The 22,588-nt window shown below is 34.9% G+C and overlaps 1 protein-coding gene across 1 annotated transcript; it reads left to right on the top strand.

Moving 5' to 3' along the window:
* Nucleotides 1-4,135: 4,135 nt before the first annotated feature.
* LOC130732881 (putative FBD-associated F-box protein At5g56440) lies at nt 4,136-5,403 on the top strand. The gene is made up of 2 exons (XM_057584886.1): nt 4,136-4,885; nt 5,011-5,403. The coding sequence occupies exons 1-2, from the start codon at nt 4,136-4,138 to the stop codon at nt 5,401-5,403; spliced, it is 1,143 nt and encodes a 380-aa protein (XP_057440869.1).
* Nucleotides 5,404-22,588: the final 17,185 nt, after the last annotated feature.

Raw genomic sequence — 22,588 nt, 5'->3', positions numbered from 1 at the left:
CTCGTTTTGCTGGTTTTTGGAGTCCTGGGCTCTTTTTATGAAGTGGTTATCAGGAAAGAATATTTGTAGATGTAATATGAACAACCTAAGTATTCTGCTTGTGCAGTACAATATATGCAGCATCTTGCATATTAATTTAACAGTAACATGGCAATTACAATGTTACATTACATAATATAGCTCTCTTCACAGTGGTGAAGTTTGTTTGTATATCTTCTCAAATTTTTGGGCATAGCACCTTTAATCCCAGAGCTCTCTTCACAATAATGAATACTAAGCATGGTAATCTGCTACTATTATGAATGGCACACGAACCCATCTATCTGTTTAGAAGCTCTGTCTTAGAAATTAAGTATTGGTTAAGAGACCTGGCTTTTACAATGTGTTGATGGGATGCTGGATCATATAACCGTGGCAATTTCAAGGGAGCAGCACCTTTTTAGGTTCCTTATTTTTAGCTTCAGAGTTGGTAACATACTTGTGGATAATTGCCACTGCTCTTTGTTATCCCTTCTGGTTTCTTCATGTTGTATGTCTCTCTTTCTTGTCTTGTTGCTGTCCTTTATTTGTAGTTAAGTCTTGGCTAACATTAGTTTCCTTTATGTATGTTGGGTTTAGTTAAGTCAAAGTTTCAATCAACAACAGAATTTGCAATTTTCTTTTGTTTCTTCTTCTGTATGGGTCTATGAGAAGGATTATCCACACAGATATAAACCTGGTCTAATCCTAATTTTTCAATGCTAGTATGCTTGCATTCATTCTTCCTTTTTGTTGGATTCTCAAATGCAGATGGACAAGAGTTATGAAGTTCTTTGCAAAATATTTAGGGATGAAGCTAAAGCTGTTTTGGAGAACTGAGAGCACCATTGGATTGATTTTCTCAAGTACTACCGCCAAAGTTCATTAAACTTCCTTACTTATGAGCAGATTGTCTGCATCAGTCTGGTATATCAAGGTAAAATCTTCACACACTATGCACTGAATTTCATAAAACATCATAGTTTTTTCTTGCATTCTCCTTATTCTACACTTTAATCATTCTTCTCAGAAGAACTGTGCTTTTTTTAAAATGTGTTTCTCCCTTAAAAGAAAAATGATTTGAGACTTGTTCTCCAATTGTCTCCACTCATTTCAGCATGTTTGTTAAGTAAAAAACCAGCATTCTTAGATTACATTTTTTATTATCAAACATTCTATCTTTCTTAATTCTAATGTTCGGCACCCGAAAAGAATCCTAATTTTTCTATGCTAGTATGCTTGCAATAATAACTCAAGGCAATTATCTATTTATGTACTTGTCATCTATTCATATTAATATGACATTGCTGCTACACAAGTGATATTTAATTTAGATAAGTTTAATTGAGATAAGTTTAATTTTTGTTTGTTTATCAAACATTGTTGTTTACTTTTTCTGATTTTGTTATTGATGTTATAGGGAAAATGGATCAAGTGAACACAACTCCGGATATATTGTCAACTAATCATTCTTTGGTACTCTATGTGGGATATTTGTAGGGAATTTGAATTCTAGTGTTGCACAAGAATATGCTACGGTATTGAATGAAATGGAGTCCGATGACGAAGGTATTTTATTCTTCATTTGCTTTGAATATGTTATTAATGTTAAGCTTCGATGTTTTATTTAATTTTGATTTACTTCTTATTACAGCTGAAATAATAGATGGTTTGAGTTACCGTTTTGATGATTAATAGCTACTGCATCTATGCTTTAATGCATAACACGGTTAGTATTATTGTTAACTTTGATTACAATAACTTGTTTCAATGTTGCGTTAAGAAAAATTACTAATGAGCTGCTTAACGTGAATATAACAGGTTGCTGTTGAAGATTGTGGACTTTAGATAATTGGATTGAGCTATTGAGAACTGTTGTTTTAATTTGGAAGAGGGTGTTGTTGAAGATTGTTGTTTTAATTGTATGCTTTGAGTTTTTCCTTGTGTTGGATTTATGCTTGATGTTGAAGACTTTGAATTGTTGAGTTTATCTCACTTTTATTTTACTTGTGATTTTCAAATGTAATTGGGAAGTTTAAGGACCCATGAATTTTGTAATTGGGAAGATTAAGACTGTTGTTGTCTTGTTGATTGTTTATAATACTATGATTGAGGCACTTGCTAAGGGTCATCATGCTCTTCAAAAAAATGGTGGAGAATAATTGTCAGCCTAATGAATTTACATACAATGTGCTTTTGCACTTCTGGTTGCTGAAGGGCAGCTTAATAAGCTTGAGTGCTTGACAATATTGTGGAGTCACTATGAAATATATAAATAAGTAGGTGTATGTTTTTCTAATATTGATTGTAAAAAGCAATGAAATTTGCTAAGAAAGTAATGTTATCCAAGGTTAGACCGGGTTGCAACCGGGTCGGGTTTTATTCTTCGGGTTCTTTTTCGGGTCGGGTTTCCGGGTTCAGCTGTTTGTTTGAGGTTGTGTGCGGGTGTGGGTACGGGTCGGGTGAACCTGAAACCCAATGGGTTCGGGTGTGGGTTTAAGTTCACCACCCATTTCGGGTTCAGGTGCGGGTGCGGGTGTGGGTTTTTGATTTCGGGTTTGGGTTTGGCAAAACTCGCACCCTACCCGACCCATTGCCATCCCTAGATGATATAGTACACGTTTACAACATCTTATTAACATAGGACTCGATCACTGCTTAGATTACCTCGAAGTTTATTATCAACATCTTTATGTTATCTCACCGTTCATGACCATGTCCCTACAAACCTCATTGACTCTCAACAAGTTTTGCCGTTGAGTCCACCCTGCTAACAAAATGCCAAAACCAAACTACAGGTTTTTGGATCTTACTTAATTGTCCATCACATACAGTTAATGAATATCCCGGCGGGCAAAAGGAAAAAATCAAATTAAGAGGTGAGATTTTGCTGCATAGTGCTGTAGGAAACACTTTATGGAGAGGATCTAAATTCTTCCCCGTATGCCCCAGCCTAATTCAATCGCCAAAGTGGACTTCTAAGAGCTTTTTTTTTATATCGGTAAGATAATTTGCACCCTCCAACGATTGATCCCTATATCTCCCTCACCCAACTCATATGTCTTCTAACTGCTACCACTTGAGCTATTATTCCTAGACTTCTAAGAGCTTAGTGCAGAATTCCAAAACATCAAATTAATCCTCGAAATTTCGTTTAGCCAAGCTAAGATACCTATAAAGTAGGGAAAGATCCCAAAAATAAGCAAAACCCTTGAATAATAAAACTAGGGTCCACCTAATATGCACCACTTTTTAGTGGTGTAACCTTGCACCACTATGTTAATTGTCCATTTTATCTCTGCTCAAAAAATTAATCCCATCAAAATCCACCCAGTAATACCAATATTTTTTTCTTTTTATAAAATAATTTTTTTAACAAGGGTAAAATGGACAATTGGTATAGTGGTGCAAGGTTGCACCACTAAAAAGTTGTGCATATTAGGTGGCACCATAAAACTATAACAAATCCTCAAAAACAAGGAGATATCCCGAAATGAGATAAAATTCATAAATAAAGTAATTATTTAAATCAATGTTGGTGAAAGTCAATTTTTTTACAATTGAGAGAGGATCACGAATTCACGATCCCAAGTTTCACCAAGATTTTCTCTTTTGAGAATTCAAATATGAGTTATATTGATAAGATAAGGAATGTTTTGTACCAAAAAAACGGAATGTTTCACCCAATACAAGATAGGTTCAGTTACAAAACAACAACTAAACGAAAACAGAATTGAAACACAATTCATCATCTCACCATTGATAATTTTCTTTTATTTTAAATCAATGATGAGATAAAACTTGACATCATCAGTTTTTTTATAATTGAAAGGATCCTTTGTTAAGATTGATTTTTGTATCTTTATTCTTTAAAAAATTTAAAATAAACCTAAATCAATTATAAGATTGTAAAACTTTTTTATAAATGAGAGAATCGTGATTTACATGGCATGAATATATTTTTATTTGCTGAAAGTTGGGATAGCTTCCAAATTCAAGAATTTAGAGCCCATGGGCCAATTCTTGAAATACAAAGAATTTATACAAAGTTGTAACCGCATAGAAACTTTGCATTGCAAGTAAACCCTGCGGCACAGAGAACCAACCCTTGGAAACAATGGTTGACAGGATTAGCACCTTGCCAGATGATATTCTTTGCCACATTCTCTCTTTTCTTCCAACCCAAGACACCGTTGTCACAAGTCTTGTTTCAAAGAGGTGGAAGCCGCTGTGGCGCTCAGTTCCTAGTCTCTACTTTGACGACCAAAGCCACCTCCAAAACTTCAGCAAAACCTATCATTGGTTTCAAAATTTCATATACGCAACCATTCGCGCCAGAGATTCGCACCAACCCATTAGAAGCTTTTGGCTCAAATGTGTGGTTGAGTCCGATTTTTGCCCTTCTGATGACGATATTTATGAATGGGTCAAAGCTGCAACACAACGTGGAGGACTTAAGAACCTCCACATTGAGGTAACCTTACCAATAGATCATTCACTGATATATTTGAGCGGCTCCACTATCAGCTGCAAAACTCTGGTTGATCTCAAATTGATGGGGTTATTTGTGGAAATATATTCATTTGTGGACCTTCCCTCACTCAAAACTCTGCATTTGGAGGATGTTGGATTTGACTATCGGCAATGTCTTGGGGAACTTCTTTCGGGGTGTCCAATTCTCGAGTATATGCATGTGAACGATACATACTGTCCTGGAGATGGTTATGACGAAGATGATTATGATCCTCCTAATAATAACAACTTTAAAGGGTTATCTAAGTTGGTCAGGGCAGATATATATTCCCTTGATGATTTAGATATTCTTCTGGAAGCAATTTGTAATGTAGAATTTCTTGCCACTGATGAGGTTTGTGTGTGTGTGTGTGTGTGTATATATATATATGTTATAAGAAATATGTGTTTAACTTGTTTTGATTTTTTTAGATATGCCAATAATGTTTCTGATCTGGTCTCTCTTTTTAACTCTTGCAGTCCCTTAAAGATATTCCAGTTTTTCCCAATTTAACTCATGTGGAGCTCGCTTGGGGGTGGGGTATGAAGTGGCATTCGGTACTTACAATGCTCAAGCAGTGCCCTAAGCTTCAAAATTTTGGCCTTAATATGGAGTTGATGTCTGCTAATCTGGTTTGGATTTCCCCCAAATTTGTTCCTGAATGCCTTTCTTCACAGCTTAGAAAGTGTTCTATTACAAATTATGATAGCACGAGATTTCAGCTGCATTTTGCAAAATATATCATGCAGAATTCAAGGGTTTTACAGACAATGACCATATACACCGCGCCTTCCTCATCGTTACAAAAGAAATTTGAAATGCTAAAAGAACTGTCCATATATCCAAGGACATGTGAACTTTTATTTAAATGAAAATTTCTGGTAGGAGATAGTTAGTAGCTGCAGATTGTGTCTAGATGATTGCATTTGAACTTAGTTTTTATATATATTACAAATATTAGTTTTGGGGGTTGTGAAGGACATGGAATTTATGTCTTGTGCAATTGTGCTCCTATATATTTTCAACAAAGTGAATTAATTTGTGTTGTGATTCAATTACTAGCTCCTTTGTAGTTGTTATTTGTTAAATGTTTTGCAGATAATCAATTGGGTATGTAAACCCAAGTTTAAATGAGAGAAGTGAAAGATTGATACATGATTGTTTGTGGTTATTGATTTGCTAAATATTGAGATAATATAGTAAGTGAAATATGAATGTACTCTTGAATTAGCATAATTGTGTTGCTGGTGGAGAGTGGAAGCAGAAGAATCTTTTTTTAGGATTTATTGTTTATATATTTAGCAGATACAAGGACCTCATGAAAGTAATTAACAACACTTGAGGATATTGATCCATTTAGCCAATAGAACCACATTTGAAGCCATAATAGGTAGTAAACACTTAACATGGACCCCAAAAAAATTGGACTACCTGTGGTTCTTTAATGATGAACCATTGGATAGAAGAAAGATCTTTATTAGCTCAAATTGAAGACTTGTGACATGAAAGTAAAAGATCACTCAACAACTGGATTGGATGTGATTCTTCTCGCACTTCATATAGCACAGAGAGGCAAAATGAAGTGGAAACTTGTCACAATGAAATAGCAAATAGAAATAGATGGACGAAAAAGAATACAGGGGAAATCAGCTGTTAGAGTCCTGTACAAGGAACATAAAGAATTCAATGGCAGTAGAAATCAGTGAAAAATACAATTTGCTTGGAGGCATTCACTATTCAGAATCTTTGTGTGAGCCACTTTGATTGTCGTTTTGTTCTTTTCAACTTGAAAGCTATGATATGAATAATATTTGCAAGAGATAAACGTGAAAATCGTCCATAAACTTTGAGCGAGATCTGATTTCTGTCCCTCGCCGGAAAATCTTCCTAAGGGTGCCGTCGATGAAGCTCCGGCCGTCGTGGTCAGGCGTCACTTTGGAGCTTACGTGTAATTTTTTTAAAAATAAAATAGAAAATAACATAATTAATTTTTAATTAACCCCCCAAATCTTTCGTAATTTAATTTCTAAACCCCGTCCTTAGCTAAAAGCCCTAATACCAATGTTCTGAAAACCGAACCGGACCGGTCGGTCCGACCGGTTCGACCGGGAACCGGTGCCACTACCGGTCCGGAACAGCCATAAAACCGGAGCAACTGTGAACCGGTTAAGAACCGGAAAAACCAGTAAAAACCGGTTGACCGGATGATGAAAACCGGTGGTTCCCCGGTTCAGTTCGGTTCGTGAAATCAATGGTTTCTGGATAATAAAAGTTTTCCTTTCCCAGAGATGGTGTGCACAGAAGTCAGTGTAGAAAAATTAAGAAAAATGAAATATGTCATCTCTCTTGTAAGTGAGGATGATACAACTTCTTTTTTCCTTGACTCCTCCCTCTATCACAAAGAGAGAAAACGTTGAAGAGGCACCAGAGAGAAATAGAATTGGTTGCTGCGCAGCACAAGAGAGAAAGAGGTTGGGGGCTGTGTAGGTTCTTATTTGAGTGCATTAATGTTTAGGGTTTATTATGGGCTTACTTCTTGGGCTTTTTTTAACAAAGCTACTTTCACCAATCAAAAAAACTATTTCTTAAAAAAGGGGTTGTCATTTGACAAAAAAGAAAAAAATGAGTCTGCTTCTACAAAACCAATTTCTTTTGCTTTTTGTTTTTAAAATAAAAAACTGCCTTTGATTTATTTTTTCCTTTATTTGCATACACACAAATCATTGTTATCAAATAGTTAAACCTAAAGGGAAGTGAAACAGTACGATCATGTGTTTTTAATTTGTTAAGTCAAAGATATCATAATTATTATTAAATATTATTTAACATATAATATAAAAAGTCTTAAAAATATCATTTAATTAGTATTGGTTCGACCCCGGTTCAACCCCGGTTAGACCTTTGAACCTTAAACCATTAGCTTGACCGGTTTAGTGACCGGTCCGGTTTTCTAAACATTGCCTAATACAAACACTGGGTGGCGCTGTCATCAGCAATGCATTCTCGTTACAGATCGTTCTCGCAACCAGCAATGTCCCTCATCAAATCCACCATCACCAGACCCACTACGAATCCCAAGCCTTCACCTTTCCTCTTCAAAACCCGTTTTTCTTCCGTTTTTTCTACGAGGTCGGTTGTGGTGGTAACCGATTTGGTGATGGAGGCCATGTTTAACCAGATCTGGGTTTCCCTTTTCGAATCAGAGGAGAGGGAGAAAGGGAAAAGGAAGGTGCGTGAAGGGTATGTCCACTAAAGGTGTAGGTGCTGTTGTTGACGATGTGGGAGAAGAGGGAGTGGTTTTGTGGGGTTAAAGCCAAGCATTCAAAAGTTAATGCATCCCTCATCACAAAACTCACCACACACCAGATTGATTTTGCATTGGATTATACCTCTATAATTTTCTTAGACTTCAATACCCTTAACAGATACTCATGTAAAGTTGAATCCTAGTATGAATTAGGAATAGCCTTACAACAAATGGTGAAACGTAATTTTTGTTCCGAAAAAAATGATGATGATGATGAGAGGGAAATAGTAAAGGGGGAGAAAACAGAGTGGAGGAGGGGAAGAATATAGATTCAGAGTGATTGAGAGGAAGAAGAATCAAGAGTGAGATTAGTGTTTTGATTGATTTCTCAGCTTTTTCTCAGGTCTGAATGAAGGTGATTATCAAGGATGAGAAATTAGTATTTTTTTTAGTGTTTATTTTTGAGTTTTTAATTTTTTAAATTCATATTCTGGGATTTTTTGTTCTTAATGGTGAAGATGATGATGAAGATCATTGAAGATGATGTAGAACATTGAACATATGAAGATTCTAGGTTTTGAATTCCGAAGGAGGAAGAGATGAAATGGGGGTTTTGATATGATTTTATTAGGAGTAGAAGTTAGGTTAGTGTTAGTTTTAGAGATTAAATTAGGAAATATTTTGGGGTTTAATTAAAGAGGAGCGTTATATGGTACGAGCCAAATGCGCACGATGAGGCACGATGATGATTTATAAATAAGATTTTTAAAAGAAAAAAAAATAACAACCAAAACACAGATCAGACCCAAGCTCTCCGACCACCATGTCGCTTCTCCGTCCGCCGCGCACCCAAGCTTCACTGAAGCCACAGCAAGCTCGCACAGATCGGACCTCCGCCTGTCATCACCATTCACTAATCTGATCATGAACCACCACATCTATTTTCCTCTAATAGATCTGAACTCGAGTCAACTAGATCCCATATCTGAATACATCACCTTCCACCTTCAACCTTCCATTGTCATCGTTGTGGAAGCAGATCTCGTCCTCCATCACCACCAAGGGCAGGCACGGATTAGACCTCCGCCGGAAAACCCATTAACATCCCGCCATAGACCAAGGCTTCAAGCCTTTTTCCCTGCTAATCAAATCAACAGCCGCTGGTCTCCATTATCTCAGCCTCCAAACCACCATACACAACCTCTATCCCCATCGAATCAGTAGAGACACCGAATCCGCAGCGAAGGTCAACCTCTCCACTGTGAGAACCCAAAGAAGGAGAATCATCGCTCAGAACGATTTAAAACGATTTGATCTCCAGAGCTTTCAACTTTTATCCATATTTGATCCAGGAACTATGAAATAGAAAGGGGAGAATAATAGTTATCGAACCCTAATTTCTCAATTTCATAATTTTTTGAAATTTCTCCTCCCTTATTCCAGAAACATGAGTTGTTCGCTCCCTAATTTCACATTCCTGCAGAGTTGGTTCACTTGGATCCGAGCTTCTCGTTGTTGTTCTTCATGTAGCTGGAATGGTGGTGGGGAGAGGAGGGGGAACAATGCTGGAGGGTTCAGTGCATGTTCATGGGGAAACGAAAACTGACTAAACAATGCCACGTCACTCTCGTGCCTGTTCGTGCACGCTTTTGTCGTACCAAATATCTTTTTCCTTAATTAAAAATTAATTATGTTATTTTTTATTTTATTTTTAAAAAAATTACACGTCAGCACGAAAGTGACACCTGGCGACAGCGGCCGGAGCTTCATCGGCGGCAATGACGGTTTCCATCCAAAAAACGTAGTTTGAGGACGCCCTTAGGAAGATTTTCTGGCGAGGGACGAAAATCAGATATCGCTCAAAGTTCAGGGATGATTTTCACGTTTATCCCTATTTGCAATGTCAGGCCTTTTTTTCCTCTTGTTATTGAGTCTTACAAATAGATGATGGACAATCTTTGACTTTTTCCCATGCCCTTGGATAATTACAAACTTGTCTCTACTCTTAGAAATTCCAAGTTTACAACTTGTAGTTATGATCAGAAATTCAGAATGGTTCACGGGATACTTTGTCTGCTCTTTATATATATGTTTGATATAGTTTTTGCTGATGAATCCTAGTTGCTAGGTTGTGCTGGTTTCTTTCCGCCTATAAGGATTGGTATTAAATTTTTGGGCCACTAAGGAATGGAGATTCTTCAGTGTGTTTAAGGTGTTGTAATTAGTGTAAGATTGCTGCTTAAAATTGTATTTGATGCGAACTTGCTATTGGAACTCACCGGGTAACTTGTAAGCAAGGTAGTCAAATCGAGATACGTATCGTGTATCGCTAGACCCTAATTCCGTGTCGCGTATCGTATCGTAACGTGTATCGTAAGATACAGACACAAAAAAAATTAAGTCATAAATTAAATAATATACTAATATATCATCTAAATATAGTTCAAAATAATCAAAGATCCAAGTCATAAGTAGAAAAATAGTCTCACAAAGTTCAAGTTCAACCTAATTCCAAGCCATAAGCCAAACTAAAGTACTAAACATCAAAGAGATGAAATTAAATGCCCACTCCCTAATTCCAAGTCATTAAAGGGCTGCTGAAGTTGAACGTGAAACATGAAAGGGCTGCTGAAGTGAAGTTGAACGTGAAAGGGTGAAAGAATCAAAGAAAACATCACTTTTTAGAGCAATTTACTAATTTTTAATGAAATTAAATGCCCACTCCCTAATTTTTCTAGGGGAGTAAGATGAAACGGCATTTGAAAAACTGTTTTTGTATCGTATCGTGCGATACTCATGCGATATGTGCGATACATGTCACGATACGAACACAAAAAGATACATACATGGGATACGTATCGTTTGGTTGATTTTCGTATCGTATCGGGATACGTATCGTGCGATACGCACGATACTGACTACCATGCTTGTAAGAGTGTTTCAGTCTGGCCTTAAGTATCAGGCATTGTTATTAGAAGCATTTTCATATTTGGTTGAAGTGGTACTGGTGGATGCTACATGTCTTATGTGCCAATACCTTATAAGTATGAGGTTCTAAACTTTCATGCAGTACTGCTATTATACTAATTAGTGTTTTTTACCCGTGCGTTGCACGATGAAATTTGAAATCGTAAATTATTATTTTTGTTGATGTATTTGTTTGTGATATTATTATAGTAAGAATCTAAAAATTAACCAAAAATGTAATTTTTTATGTTATATTTTACATGTCAGTATATTCTTAATTGAGTATACATATTTCAGATTAAAAAAATCCAAAAAAAGAAACACAATAGCATAACTTAGGGGTAAGAAGATATATGTAGCATATCATCCCACTTAATATAAAACTATTATTTGAGACAAATAGAAAAGTAAACTAAAGAATAAAAATAATGAGACTTATAAGTCTCTATTCAAGTGAAGAGCTTAATATATATTACAAAATATCCCTAAACTCTATATTAAAGCCTCATCTACCTACTTCCTAAACTCTATATTAAAGCCTCCTCTACCAGGAACAATGGCAAACAGTTGGATTATTATTTTGGACTAAACTGGCTTGAAAACAAATTAAACATAAAAAGAAATTTACAATAGACTGAAAAATTGATCCAATTGACAATATATATATAATGGGACTATTTTTTTTTTGAAAAGACTGCAATAATGCTTAAATTGAAGCCGGCATCGACGCCAAAGTATCAGAGATTACAAAAACAATAGCTTCAGGAGGTACCTCCTCAATCCACACTAAACCGGCAAATGAGGAGGCATTTCTGGCTAGAAAATCAGCAACCATGTTCCCAGAACGTCTAACAAAATTAAAAACCATAGAATTAAAAGAACGACTAAAAAGAGCACACTCCTTAAGAATTAAGCATAAATATGATCCTCCGTCAGGTGGCTTCTTCCATTGTTGAAACAATTGGAGACAATCCGTCTCAAAGCAAACTTTGCGAAAACCAAGTTGGAGAGCCAATGAAATCGCCCATCTGAATGTCAATGCCTCCGCCATCACCGCCGATGAAGCACCCACCGGAAAATCAGCCGCTGCCGCGAGGACCAAGCCGTCACCGTCACGCGCAATCATTCCTATCCCTGCTCGAGAATCTCCTCTTAAAGAAGCATCAAAATTGATTTTTATTGTGTCCATAGCTGGCCTAGACCAGGTCGCGGGAAGCCCAGCTGGCTGCCGCACCGATTCCACCGCCAAACCGTCCACTGCGAGCATGGCTGTGCGTTGCAAGGCAGCCTCGCACGAGAACCGACGGCCTTCAAACAGGAGCTTATTCCGGGCTTCCCACAGAACATATGAACCTGTTTGCCACACAACCACTACCTCCGTTTCGGCCTCTGCTAGAAACCTGTGCATAAAATCAGATAGAGAGGTGAATAAGTCCAGCCGCATAGATAGAGGGTGAGCAAACCAGAATGCTCTAGTGACAGCACACTCCATCCACACATGCTCTACTGTTTCCTCAGCCATTCCACATAATACACAAGAAGGATCAACGCCTAAACCTCGCTGACGCAACACGCTACGCACCGGCACAAAGCCATTACAAATTCGCCAAACTAGCTCTTTACATCGAGGCAAAGCCATGGTGTGCCAAAGCTTCTTCCATAACCTGGGCTCCAAAACCACAACAGCTGAGGAGGAAGACGAGGAGGCCAAGGTTCTCTCCTTGAAAGCTCGAACAAAAGCATAACCTGATTTTGAAGTGTAAGAGCCATTCACCGTGTCAGGCCAAAACAACACGTCATCACCACCACGCATGGGTATAGGCAAGGCTAGAATTTGTGCTGCTGTTTGAGGACAGAAAACAAACTCCACAAGGTCCTTGTTCCACACCCCACCCTAAGCAATAAGATCACCAACCCTGTGTACATTAAACTCCTCAAGTAAATCATCCCGGTATTTATGGGACAGCCATGTGGTAACCATTTATCTGTCCTCACGTGCACTTTGCGACCATCGCCAATCCTCCATCTAGCACCCTCTTTGAAGATCCAGCTAGAACTCAGAATACTAGACCATGCAAAGCTCGGTCTCGACCCATTTTTCGCCTCCAAAATTGAACCATTTGGGAAATACACCCCTTTAAAAACTTGTGTTAGTAATGTCTCTGGATGTGTATATAGTCTCCACCAATTCTTGCCAACCAACGCCAAGTTAAAAGAATTAAAATCTCTGAAACCCAAACCGCCATCACATTTAGATCTACTTAAGTTGTTCCAAGTAGTCCAATGGAGGCCTCGCCGAGTCACATCACCACCCCAGAAGAACCTAGCAATCATTCTCTCAATCTCTGCACAAAGACCATTAGGCAAGACAAAACATGACATAACATATGAAGGAATAGCTTGAGCTACAGCTTTAGTTATAACTTCCCTTCCTGCCCGAGAGAGAGATCTCTCTTTCCACCCCTTAAGTTTCTTCCAGACACGGTCCTTAACAAAGTTAAAAATTTGAGATTTAGACTTACCAACTATGGTCGGAAGTCCCAAATATTTGTCAAAGCTTTCCACGGCCTGAACTCCCAACAGCTGTTTCAGCTCATAAAGTCGATTCTGAGGCACATTACGGCTAATTGAAAGCATTGACTTATCCAAGTTAATCACATGACCGGAAGCACGTTCATAGGTGGAAAGAATGTGTTTCACACTCTCCGCCTCCTGATCTGTGGCTATAATAACAGTGAAATGCTAATATAAATAGCATAGCAAAGATTGAGTAGGTATGAGTCTTAATGTTACTATCCCTCTTTCCAGAGCCCTTTCCCTCTGTCCAAAAAACCTATTATTTATACTAATATAAACATAGCAAAAGGACAAAAATATTGAAACTTGTAAGACTCTACTCAAGTGAGAAGCTTAAAATACATTACATAATACTCATCTTCTAACAACGGACAACTTCCTTGTTCAAGCAATCACCCCCCCCTCCTCTGGATTCTCTCTAAACTTTATATCAACATCACCCTTTTTCTCCTCAAATTAATTTTTATCCTCTAAATCATCTAACTATTATTCAGTAAAAACTTTGAAGAAAACAACAACACATGTATTGAATTGGCTTAGAGCTCCAAATCACAGTCTTGGCAGATTTTTTTATTAGTAGAGTATGACTTACATCACCAAACTTCATTTTCTATAACCAATAAATATGTGTGTATGTCCATGACCCTTGTTTTTTTGGCAACGTTATCGGATCAAATTCATCAGTGTGGGTACAAAAATAACACATTCACCAGCCTATGCAATCAGTAGTAAATGCTCTATAATTAATGCTATATAATTAATAAGTCACCAAAAATGTTATGTGCTAACAATCTATTAGAAATTAAGCTTCACATGTTACTGCACCTTCCCACCGGAAGAATCTTAATCTTCTAATAAACTTCACTTACAATCATCAATAGAGATCTAGCTCATTTGGAAGTACACAAAGAGCCTGCATTTAACAATAAAATCCATGAAAATCCTTTTCTTAGAGATCCTTTGTTTAAATCTCAAGATTTATGCCCTTGATGGGAGTCCTCATCTGAAATTCAAGTAAAAAATATTAGAAGTTGAGTAAAAAAAATGTAGAATATTAAGCAAAAATTACTAACAATCTTTTTTCAGCTTATTTAGTACAGAAAATTCATTAGTTAACTTTTAAAACATGATTTCTTTACAACTTTGACTTGTTTAATCTATTTCCGGTTAACAATCTCATTTATTGCAGCAGCGAAAGGTGCAAAAGTTGTAGTGAAGGGGGTAAAACAAAAAATCTAAATTTATACTACCATAACCCTTATCACGACACATAGTCAGATACTACAATACAATAAATCATTGGACTAATCATAATAATAATGGCGAAGAAATCTTGTAAGAACTCAAATAAAAAATGTAAGTCCATTAGAAAGTCAAAGGGAAGAGCTAAAATTACCTTTTGAAGAGTAACGCGGATTCAACAAGTGGAAGCGTGCAAGACATTACTATCATCATTAGAAAATGAAGGGAATTGAATGAGTTTCTGAAGTGAGAGAGTTAAAGTCATAAACTAATGTAATTAAATTTGAATTTAAAATCAACAATATTTGGAAATAGCAATAACATTATAATTGTCACATGATGGGGAAAGAAGGAAGTAGGAATGTATAATACCACTCTGTTATGCTTGGATTCTCTACTCTATTTCTGCGCATTGTTGAGGTTCTGTCTCGCCTATGCATGTTCAGTGACTATAAAAATAGATACTCCAGCTATGACCTTCTCCAAACTGTCCAAATTGTCATTTTCATTTAGATTACCACTGCAGCTATAGCCTTATACAACCAGCTCTTTGGTATGTTTCTCCTTAAGCTTAGGAGAAAGTTGAGAAACCTCTTCCTCTACTTGCTTCTTCTTAGATTTAAACTCAGCCTTGCTGCCCCGTGCTGCTCCCTTCTTCATTTCAAATTCCTTTTTCTGCCATTCAATTGTTGATTTATTAACATATACTAATATATATTAAACTACGCATTTGCCTTCAATTCATAACAATCTTGAAGAATTTATTCTTGACATTTTTACATAATCTAATTCATTACAGGAAGCTCACCATTTTTGGCAAAATCAAAATCTAAACATGCTCTTACATATAAGCCCTCCTATGCAATGAGTATTAACCTGCATTCAAAAGGTTGCAAAACAGAATTCACTAATCAATTAAAGCAAATGTACAAAATAATGAACAGAAATAGAAACTGACTATCTACGGGTTGACATTGGCCATACAGATGCACAGTACTCCCACCCACCACAAAATGTGACTGTAAATTCAACAACTCAAGCATTAGGAATCTATGACTCTCTCTGGTCAAGTTGAAGACTTGAAACTCTTCAAGCAATACATTCATTAACACCATCAATATCTAGTTGATGATTGCTTGGACACTCAAATCTACTTAAATAGCATAACAAAGAGCACAGTGATGTAAACTAACTCATAAGAATAAACTGATGAATCAAGTTGATATTTTTTTATTTACAAAATTCAAACAAATAAGCTTCAAGCTTCATACAACCAACTTGAAAATATATTTAATGAAGGATTAAACATAAAGGAAATCTTATGTTTACAGCTTACTTAGAGCAGCTTCAAGCATGCTCAAATTCAGCCTGTGAAAATAACTATGTCCAAATGGCTATGATCCTCTTCTTTTACTCTGTCTTTCTGTCTATCTAAATTTCTTTTTACCTCTTCAATCAACATCTTCCTCGTACCCAGTCTCTGAAATAAAAATATTATTAGAGGAGTAACATGAAAAGAAGCTGATAACAAATGAGATAAAGGGAGAATTTAAACCGAGACAATGTAGTTTCATCATTGGGATTCATATATACTCTGCTGCTTCATGTCAAATTTAAAGCTTCAAGCAATTTTGCTCCAAAATTTGTATTGGGAGAAATAATAAAACCTGACTTACTATCTTTTATCTAACCACAGGCTTCTATCATTGAGGATTAGTAGTTGAATATAAACACAGTCTTGGCAAAGAAAACAACATGTAAACAAAAAGAGTAGAGAACCTGAAAATAAAGAAGAAAGTGACACTATCTTGTAAAGGCTGGAACTTATAAAAAAAGAGGTTGTTCTACCTTGATATAGAGCTTGATCTAAATAAGGGATTTTGGAACCGAACTTTTGGATCATAATGCTATTGATCATACAAACCTAAAATTTGAGGTATGCTTAAATTCATTATATCATGGAGGACTATTGTATCAAAGCTCTATATTGAAGTAGAATTTGGTAAAGATATAGAAAAAAAAGGGTTTAAAAGAAGTAATTAAGATAAAATCAAGAAATAAACAATCTAAATCCTAATCAAATCTAAAATTTAAAAATGTACTAATTAAAGATAGATAAAAACTAACAAAATCTAACAAATCACAATAAAAACTCATAAAATCCTGAATTAAATAAAAAAACGAAAATTCAATTAAAATTAATTAATAATCTAAAAATAGGAAAAACCTTTTAAAATTTTAATGCGTATAATCTCAGTAGTATATATTTTAGCTGTATATTGAAGTAGAATTTGGTAAAGATATAGAAAAAAAGGGTTTAAAAGAAGTAATTAAGATAAAATCAAGAAATAAACAATCTAAATCCTAATCAAATCTAAAATTTAAAAATGTACTAATTAAAGATATATAAAAACTAACAAAATCTAGCAAATCACAATAAAAACTCATAAAATCCTGAATTAAATAAAAAAAATGAAAATTCAATAAAACTTAATTAATAATCTAAAAATAGGGAAAACCTTTTAAAATTTTAATGGCTTATAATCTCAGTAGTATATATTTTAGGTTTCAAGATTTGTTTTGAAAATAAATTTAGTAAGGAGTAATCCAGGTAAATCTTAGATAATTCGGGCAAATTTTTTAAAATTCGGTTTCAAGATAAAATAACACAACATAAGAGAAGTTATCTAATGGAATGACACGTGGAATTTTTTTATGAGAATGACACGTGGAATTTTTTTATGAAAATTAATGTGAGAATGACACGTCACTGAGAATTAAAATAGGAATGACACGTCACTAAATCAGCCTGATAGAAGTTCTTCTTTTCAAGTAGAACTAGTGTTTTTTACCCGCGATTTGCACGGGAAATTTGTTTATTGTATTTGATACATCGATTAGGATTTTAAATTATAAAATATTTAAGATGCTAAGAATGTAAGATCAATTATAATAAAGATATAGATATTTAAAGAGCACAAATTCAGACACTTATTTTAGTTTATTTGTAAGCATGCACTTCATTAACTAATATAAAGATTTTGAAAAACACAGAAGTTAATAAGCCAAAAGCTTTAAGTTTTGCATATGTGAGGTATAACTGAATTTTGTTTGTGAAGATGTATGCTCGTGTTGTATAAAGGGTAATGCTTTTGTGTTTTAGATATGTAACAATACATAAATATATAATTATTGTTTAAATTATTAAAAATACACTTAAGTTATAGAAAAAATGAATTATTTTTTTTAACTCCTACAATTTTTCAGTTTACATATAAAATGTTCATCCTCGTGAAATCTCGTAACTCTAATTTGTTAGCACTAAAAAATTTATGTCATAATTTTATAGTACATATGTATTAATATTTTTTATTCCTCATACTTTTCTTACTATCCAATTATTATAGTTATAAACATATATAAATATACACTCTTAAAATTTTGAAAACAATACTAAAATTAATTATATTAAATTTTTCTATTAAAATAATATCAATCATTTAGTTTAGAATATAATGATTGTATAAAAAAGTATAATGATACTTTTTATATAAAATAAAATCTCACGTAGGTAGCATTATAGTAGTTTAAAATTAAAACATATCAATTGAAAATTATACGCAAATACAAACAACAGCCGCTTTTAGGTTTCAGAAAAATAAGCAGTAGAAAATTGTGTGCATCTCCAGAACAAATATTTCTAGTGTTTTTACGGTGAAATTTTCTCTTGTGTTTGAGGCATGGATCAATACCTTGGTTTATTTCTAGCTTTTTGCCCCATATGAGCTTTTTCTGTTAATTTTACATGAATTCTCATGTAAAATGTTCATCCCCGTGGGAACTCTTAACCCTATAGTTTAACTTAAACAAAAATACACTATATATGTATTAATGTTTTTTAATCTCCGCCAACACATTTTAATCATCAAATTATCATGCCTTTCTATTTATTTCTTTTTAAAACTTTCAAAAAATTATCAAAAAAAGTAATGACATCATATTGATTTTTTATTTACCACTCATAGAAATTAGATTTCGACCTATAAGTTCAAACAATCACTTTTTATCTGTGTGTTGCACGAAGAACTTTCTCTTGTGCTTAAGACATGTTCAATACCATACTTTAGCAATATATTTAGATACTAAAGAACATACTTAATGAGAGATATATAATGCTACATAATGTGTTCCTCTAATTTGATTTCCCTCTATTTATAACTCATCTCGTCCTAGTACTAAGTAACTACTATAATAACATGTAACTAACTTAGCAGTCCCTGATTAATTTCCCCTTCTGTTACATCCTTACATGAGTTTGAAAATTTAAGTAAACACACTTCTCTTAGGTGATAAATGAAAACAACATAGAAATCATCGCAGTCCGCAGCTAATGAGAAACTCTGCCAAATTCACCTAGCAACCATCAAATCTCTGCGTGTCCACGGTAGCTCTGTGGACCCTCGGCACCAGATCAGCTCCCTTTTCATGGAATTAATATTTAATAAAAATAAGACAAATTAAGAAAAAATCAAGAAATAAACAACCTAAATCCTAATCAAATCTAAAATTTAAAAAGGTACTAATTAAAGATAGATAAAAATTATCAAAATCTAGCAAATTACAACAAAAAACTTATAAAATCATAAATTATATAAAAATCTGAAAAATTCAATAAAGACACCATAAAAATTAATTAATAACCTCAAAATAAATCAAAAATAAAATAAAAGATCCAAGATATAATCAAGAAATAAACAACCTAAATCCTAATCAAATCTAAAATTTAAAAAGGTACTAAATAAAGATAGATAAAAACTACCAAAATCTAGCAAATCACAATAAAAACTCATAAAATCCTGAATTAAATAAAAATCCGAAAATTCAATAAAAATACGATAAAAACGAATTAATACTCTCAAAATAAAATAAAAAATACCCAAGAAAAAATCAAGAAATAAACAACTTAAATCCTAATCAAATCTAAAATTTAAAAAGGTCAACATGTGCTTGGATAACTTGTTGTATTTTTCTTCATATTTTTTGTCAACATGTGATTTTTTTTATAAATGCCTTAAATTTAAATCCAGTTACCTATTCAAAAAATTAATTCAAACGGTTTTTTGTGTTTTCCAATATACAATTTTTTTTTAAAAATATACACTAACTATTTAGAACTATTCAATTTGTATATATCTTATTAAAAAAACATTCAATACGATGCTATAACTAATAAAATAGGGTCAGGAATAATAAAGTGAAGTATGCAACTTTAGATGACACTATGTCAGAGAACTATATCACTATATCACGGTTGATTAAACAACAAAACTACATGCATATGTGTACAATAACAAACACTGAAGTTGTTAAATTCTAGGGTGCGGTCCACAATATAGAGAAGGCAAATCCAAGAAAAGAAAGGTGAGCAATAACAATGATCACAATTCAAATAACATATCAAAAACATAAAGCACAAAATACTTTCTATTTCTATGTTAGCTTACCTCTTCAATCAATTTATTCTTCATTCACGATCTCTGAAACAGACAGCTTGAATGTCATCCTTGAGAATGATTTGTGCGAACATAGAAATTTTAAAAATTCTCACATCGAATCTGAATCAAAACACGTTTACTCTTTGTCAGTCAGGAAAAAGTTATGTAAAAGTCAATCATTCAATCAAGAAGGCAGTCTCCATGGATTAAAAGTAGCATAAAGCAGGAGAAATAGAACAAAATATTCTACATGAAAAGGGAACAAAGCAAGTTGTACGAATAGAGAAAATGGGGAAGAAGAAAGTCCTAAAAATGCAGAGAAGTCAAAGACATATAAGTACAGGGAATACTTAAACCCATCTTACAAAAGTAACTACAATATAAATAGCATACATGTTAATGGTATCCTACTACAGGTGCCCACTAGGGTGAGAAAGTTTTAAAATGGTCCACCAGTGGACCAAACGCCATAGTAGTAATTTACAAAATAAAAATATAAAAAAATTAAATTCTAAAAAAAAATCCTCCAACGAGATTGAAATCCTGCAGCTCCTTGAAGTTCGACCATGGCTTCTCCCAAACGTTAGCTTCATAAACCTGTTTCTTCCCACCATCATTTACCTCTAACTTGATGACATACAAGGCACCGACAACCACTTGTTGTGTAGCACTAACCACCCTTCCAAATTCCAGAAGCGTATTCTGCACACACACACAACCATCACCAATCAAACCCAGACGAAGCCACATGTTGTTGGGCTTGGAAGAATAGTAAGGATAGTCATTTTCAATAGAGGTTGCCGCCGCACGGAAAACGCAGTCGCAGGTTGGCGGGCTTCCCAGAAATCACCTCCGGCGGCTCCCGACGGGGAGCGGCGGAACGACAAATTGGTTGAGGGGTTTTGTTGCGGATGATGAGGGGAATGCGATGGTGGTGTTGGTTTCTCCAAATGATGAGTGATTCGCTGGAGATCGAGGGTTGAAGGTTGTAACACCCTCTAAACCCCACGTAAATATTACATCATAAATCAGAGTAAAATGCATAACACATAGGGTATCACATTTATTCTCCAGAAACATAAATCAAAACACATGCCATGCTTATAATATATAAATATAAATTTTCAACTTTGATGTCTCAACATCATATGCATAGCACAGCAGATTTATTTTCAACTCCAAAATTTAACACAGTCCAAAAATAAATAAAGAGAGTACACGAAATATCTCTTAACATCCGGGTACAATACTAAACGTTTCCCGTGTTACATAACAGAGCATGACTCTCATAACTACAATATGAATAAAAGACTAGCTCCTCCGACTAACCCTTGAGAAAAGCTCCACTATTCTCGGTACCTGAGCGATGTCGCATAGAACATCATTCCAACAGAAGGATGAGAACTCATATCATATGGATAAGCATAATAATAAGTAACGCAAAAGCTTATAAAAATATCCATCAATACCTCATGCATAATTTAAGAAAATAGATCATGAATTTTAATATAATCAATTAATTTCACAATATGTCAATGCTCCATAATTATAGCTCAGATAAAGCAAATATAAATATCCCCAATTACCACAACAACAAATTCTCCAAAAATATCGCAGTTATCATTATTTAACATCAACATCTCCCTACTGTAACATATATGACTCAAGTCTGACTCCGTGAAAATGCCTTTGGTACCAAAGTGTTATCCTTAGCGGTATCACCGCGTCCACTCCAAACAGATAACCACTAATAAAGCCCGTCCTCTAGGCTTTCAAAACCATCTCCAGTTTTGGGACAAGTCACTAGCCTCCACGAGAACTAGCAAACGTTGCCTCTTGACAACTATGCAGTGTATTGTGCAAAACTCAACAACCATATGCATATTTAGACCATCTCCAAGTCCTAATTATTTTAGCATATTCATCTCCAGTTCAACAATACGAATCATCTCCAATTTCAAAAAAACATAGCTTATATGTTATCAATTACACAACTTGCAGTCCCAGTAACTTAGCAACTCAAACATAACTTCAATTCAGAAAACAACATCATATAATGAACTATTAAACAGGTGCGAATTAAATATAAGGCAGAGACTATTTGCGCCGCCCTGTTTTGCTAAGTCCGCCATCTCCTTTTTTAAAAATTCCAACAATGCCCTTAGTAAAAAAAACATAAAAAGGTAATATTTAATTTTTACTTCCCACACACCATCTCCTTCTTCCTCCTCACCCTCCTCCTCACTCTCCTCTTAATCCTCCACTTCTCCACTCCTCCACCCCCAAGCTCTTTTGGGTGATCTCAAGTCAAGAATAGAAGCTTACCCATGTAAGTTTTTACCTTTTCCGAGCTTTTTTTCAGCTTTTTTTAGCTTCCATCGCGATTTCGCGACTTTCTGACGTAACTGGATAGTCCCGCCCTTAAAACTGCGGGAATGAAACAAATTACACGCTCCCGTTAACATACGTGCGGACGTGTTAAATTTATACCTTCCGCTAACTTGTTAGCGGAAGTCAAAAAAACTTAGT

This window comes from Lotus japonicus, chromosome 1 (genome assembly GCF_012489685.1).
Source record: "Lotus japonicus ecotype B-129 chromosome 1, LjGifu_v1.2".
In the NCBI taxonomy this organism is placed as follows: Eukaryota; Viridiplantae; Streptophyta; class Magnoliopsida; order Fabales; family Fabaceae; genus Lotus; species Lotus japonicus.
The sequence above is the reverse complement of the archived record's forward strand: the minus strand, read 5'-3'. Positions and strand labels throughout refer to the sequence as shown.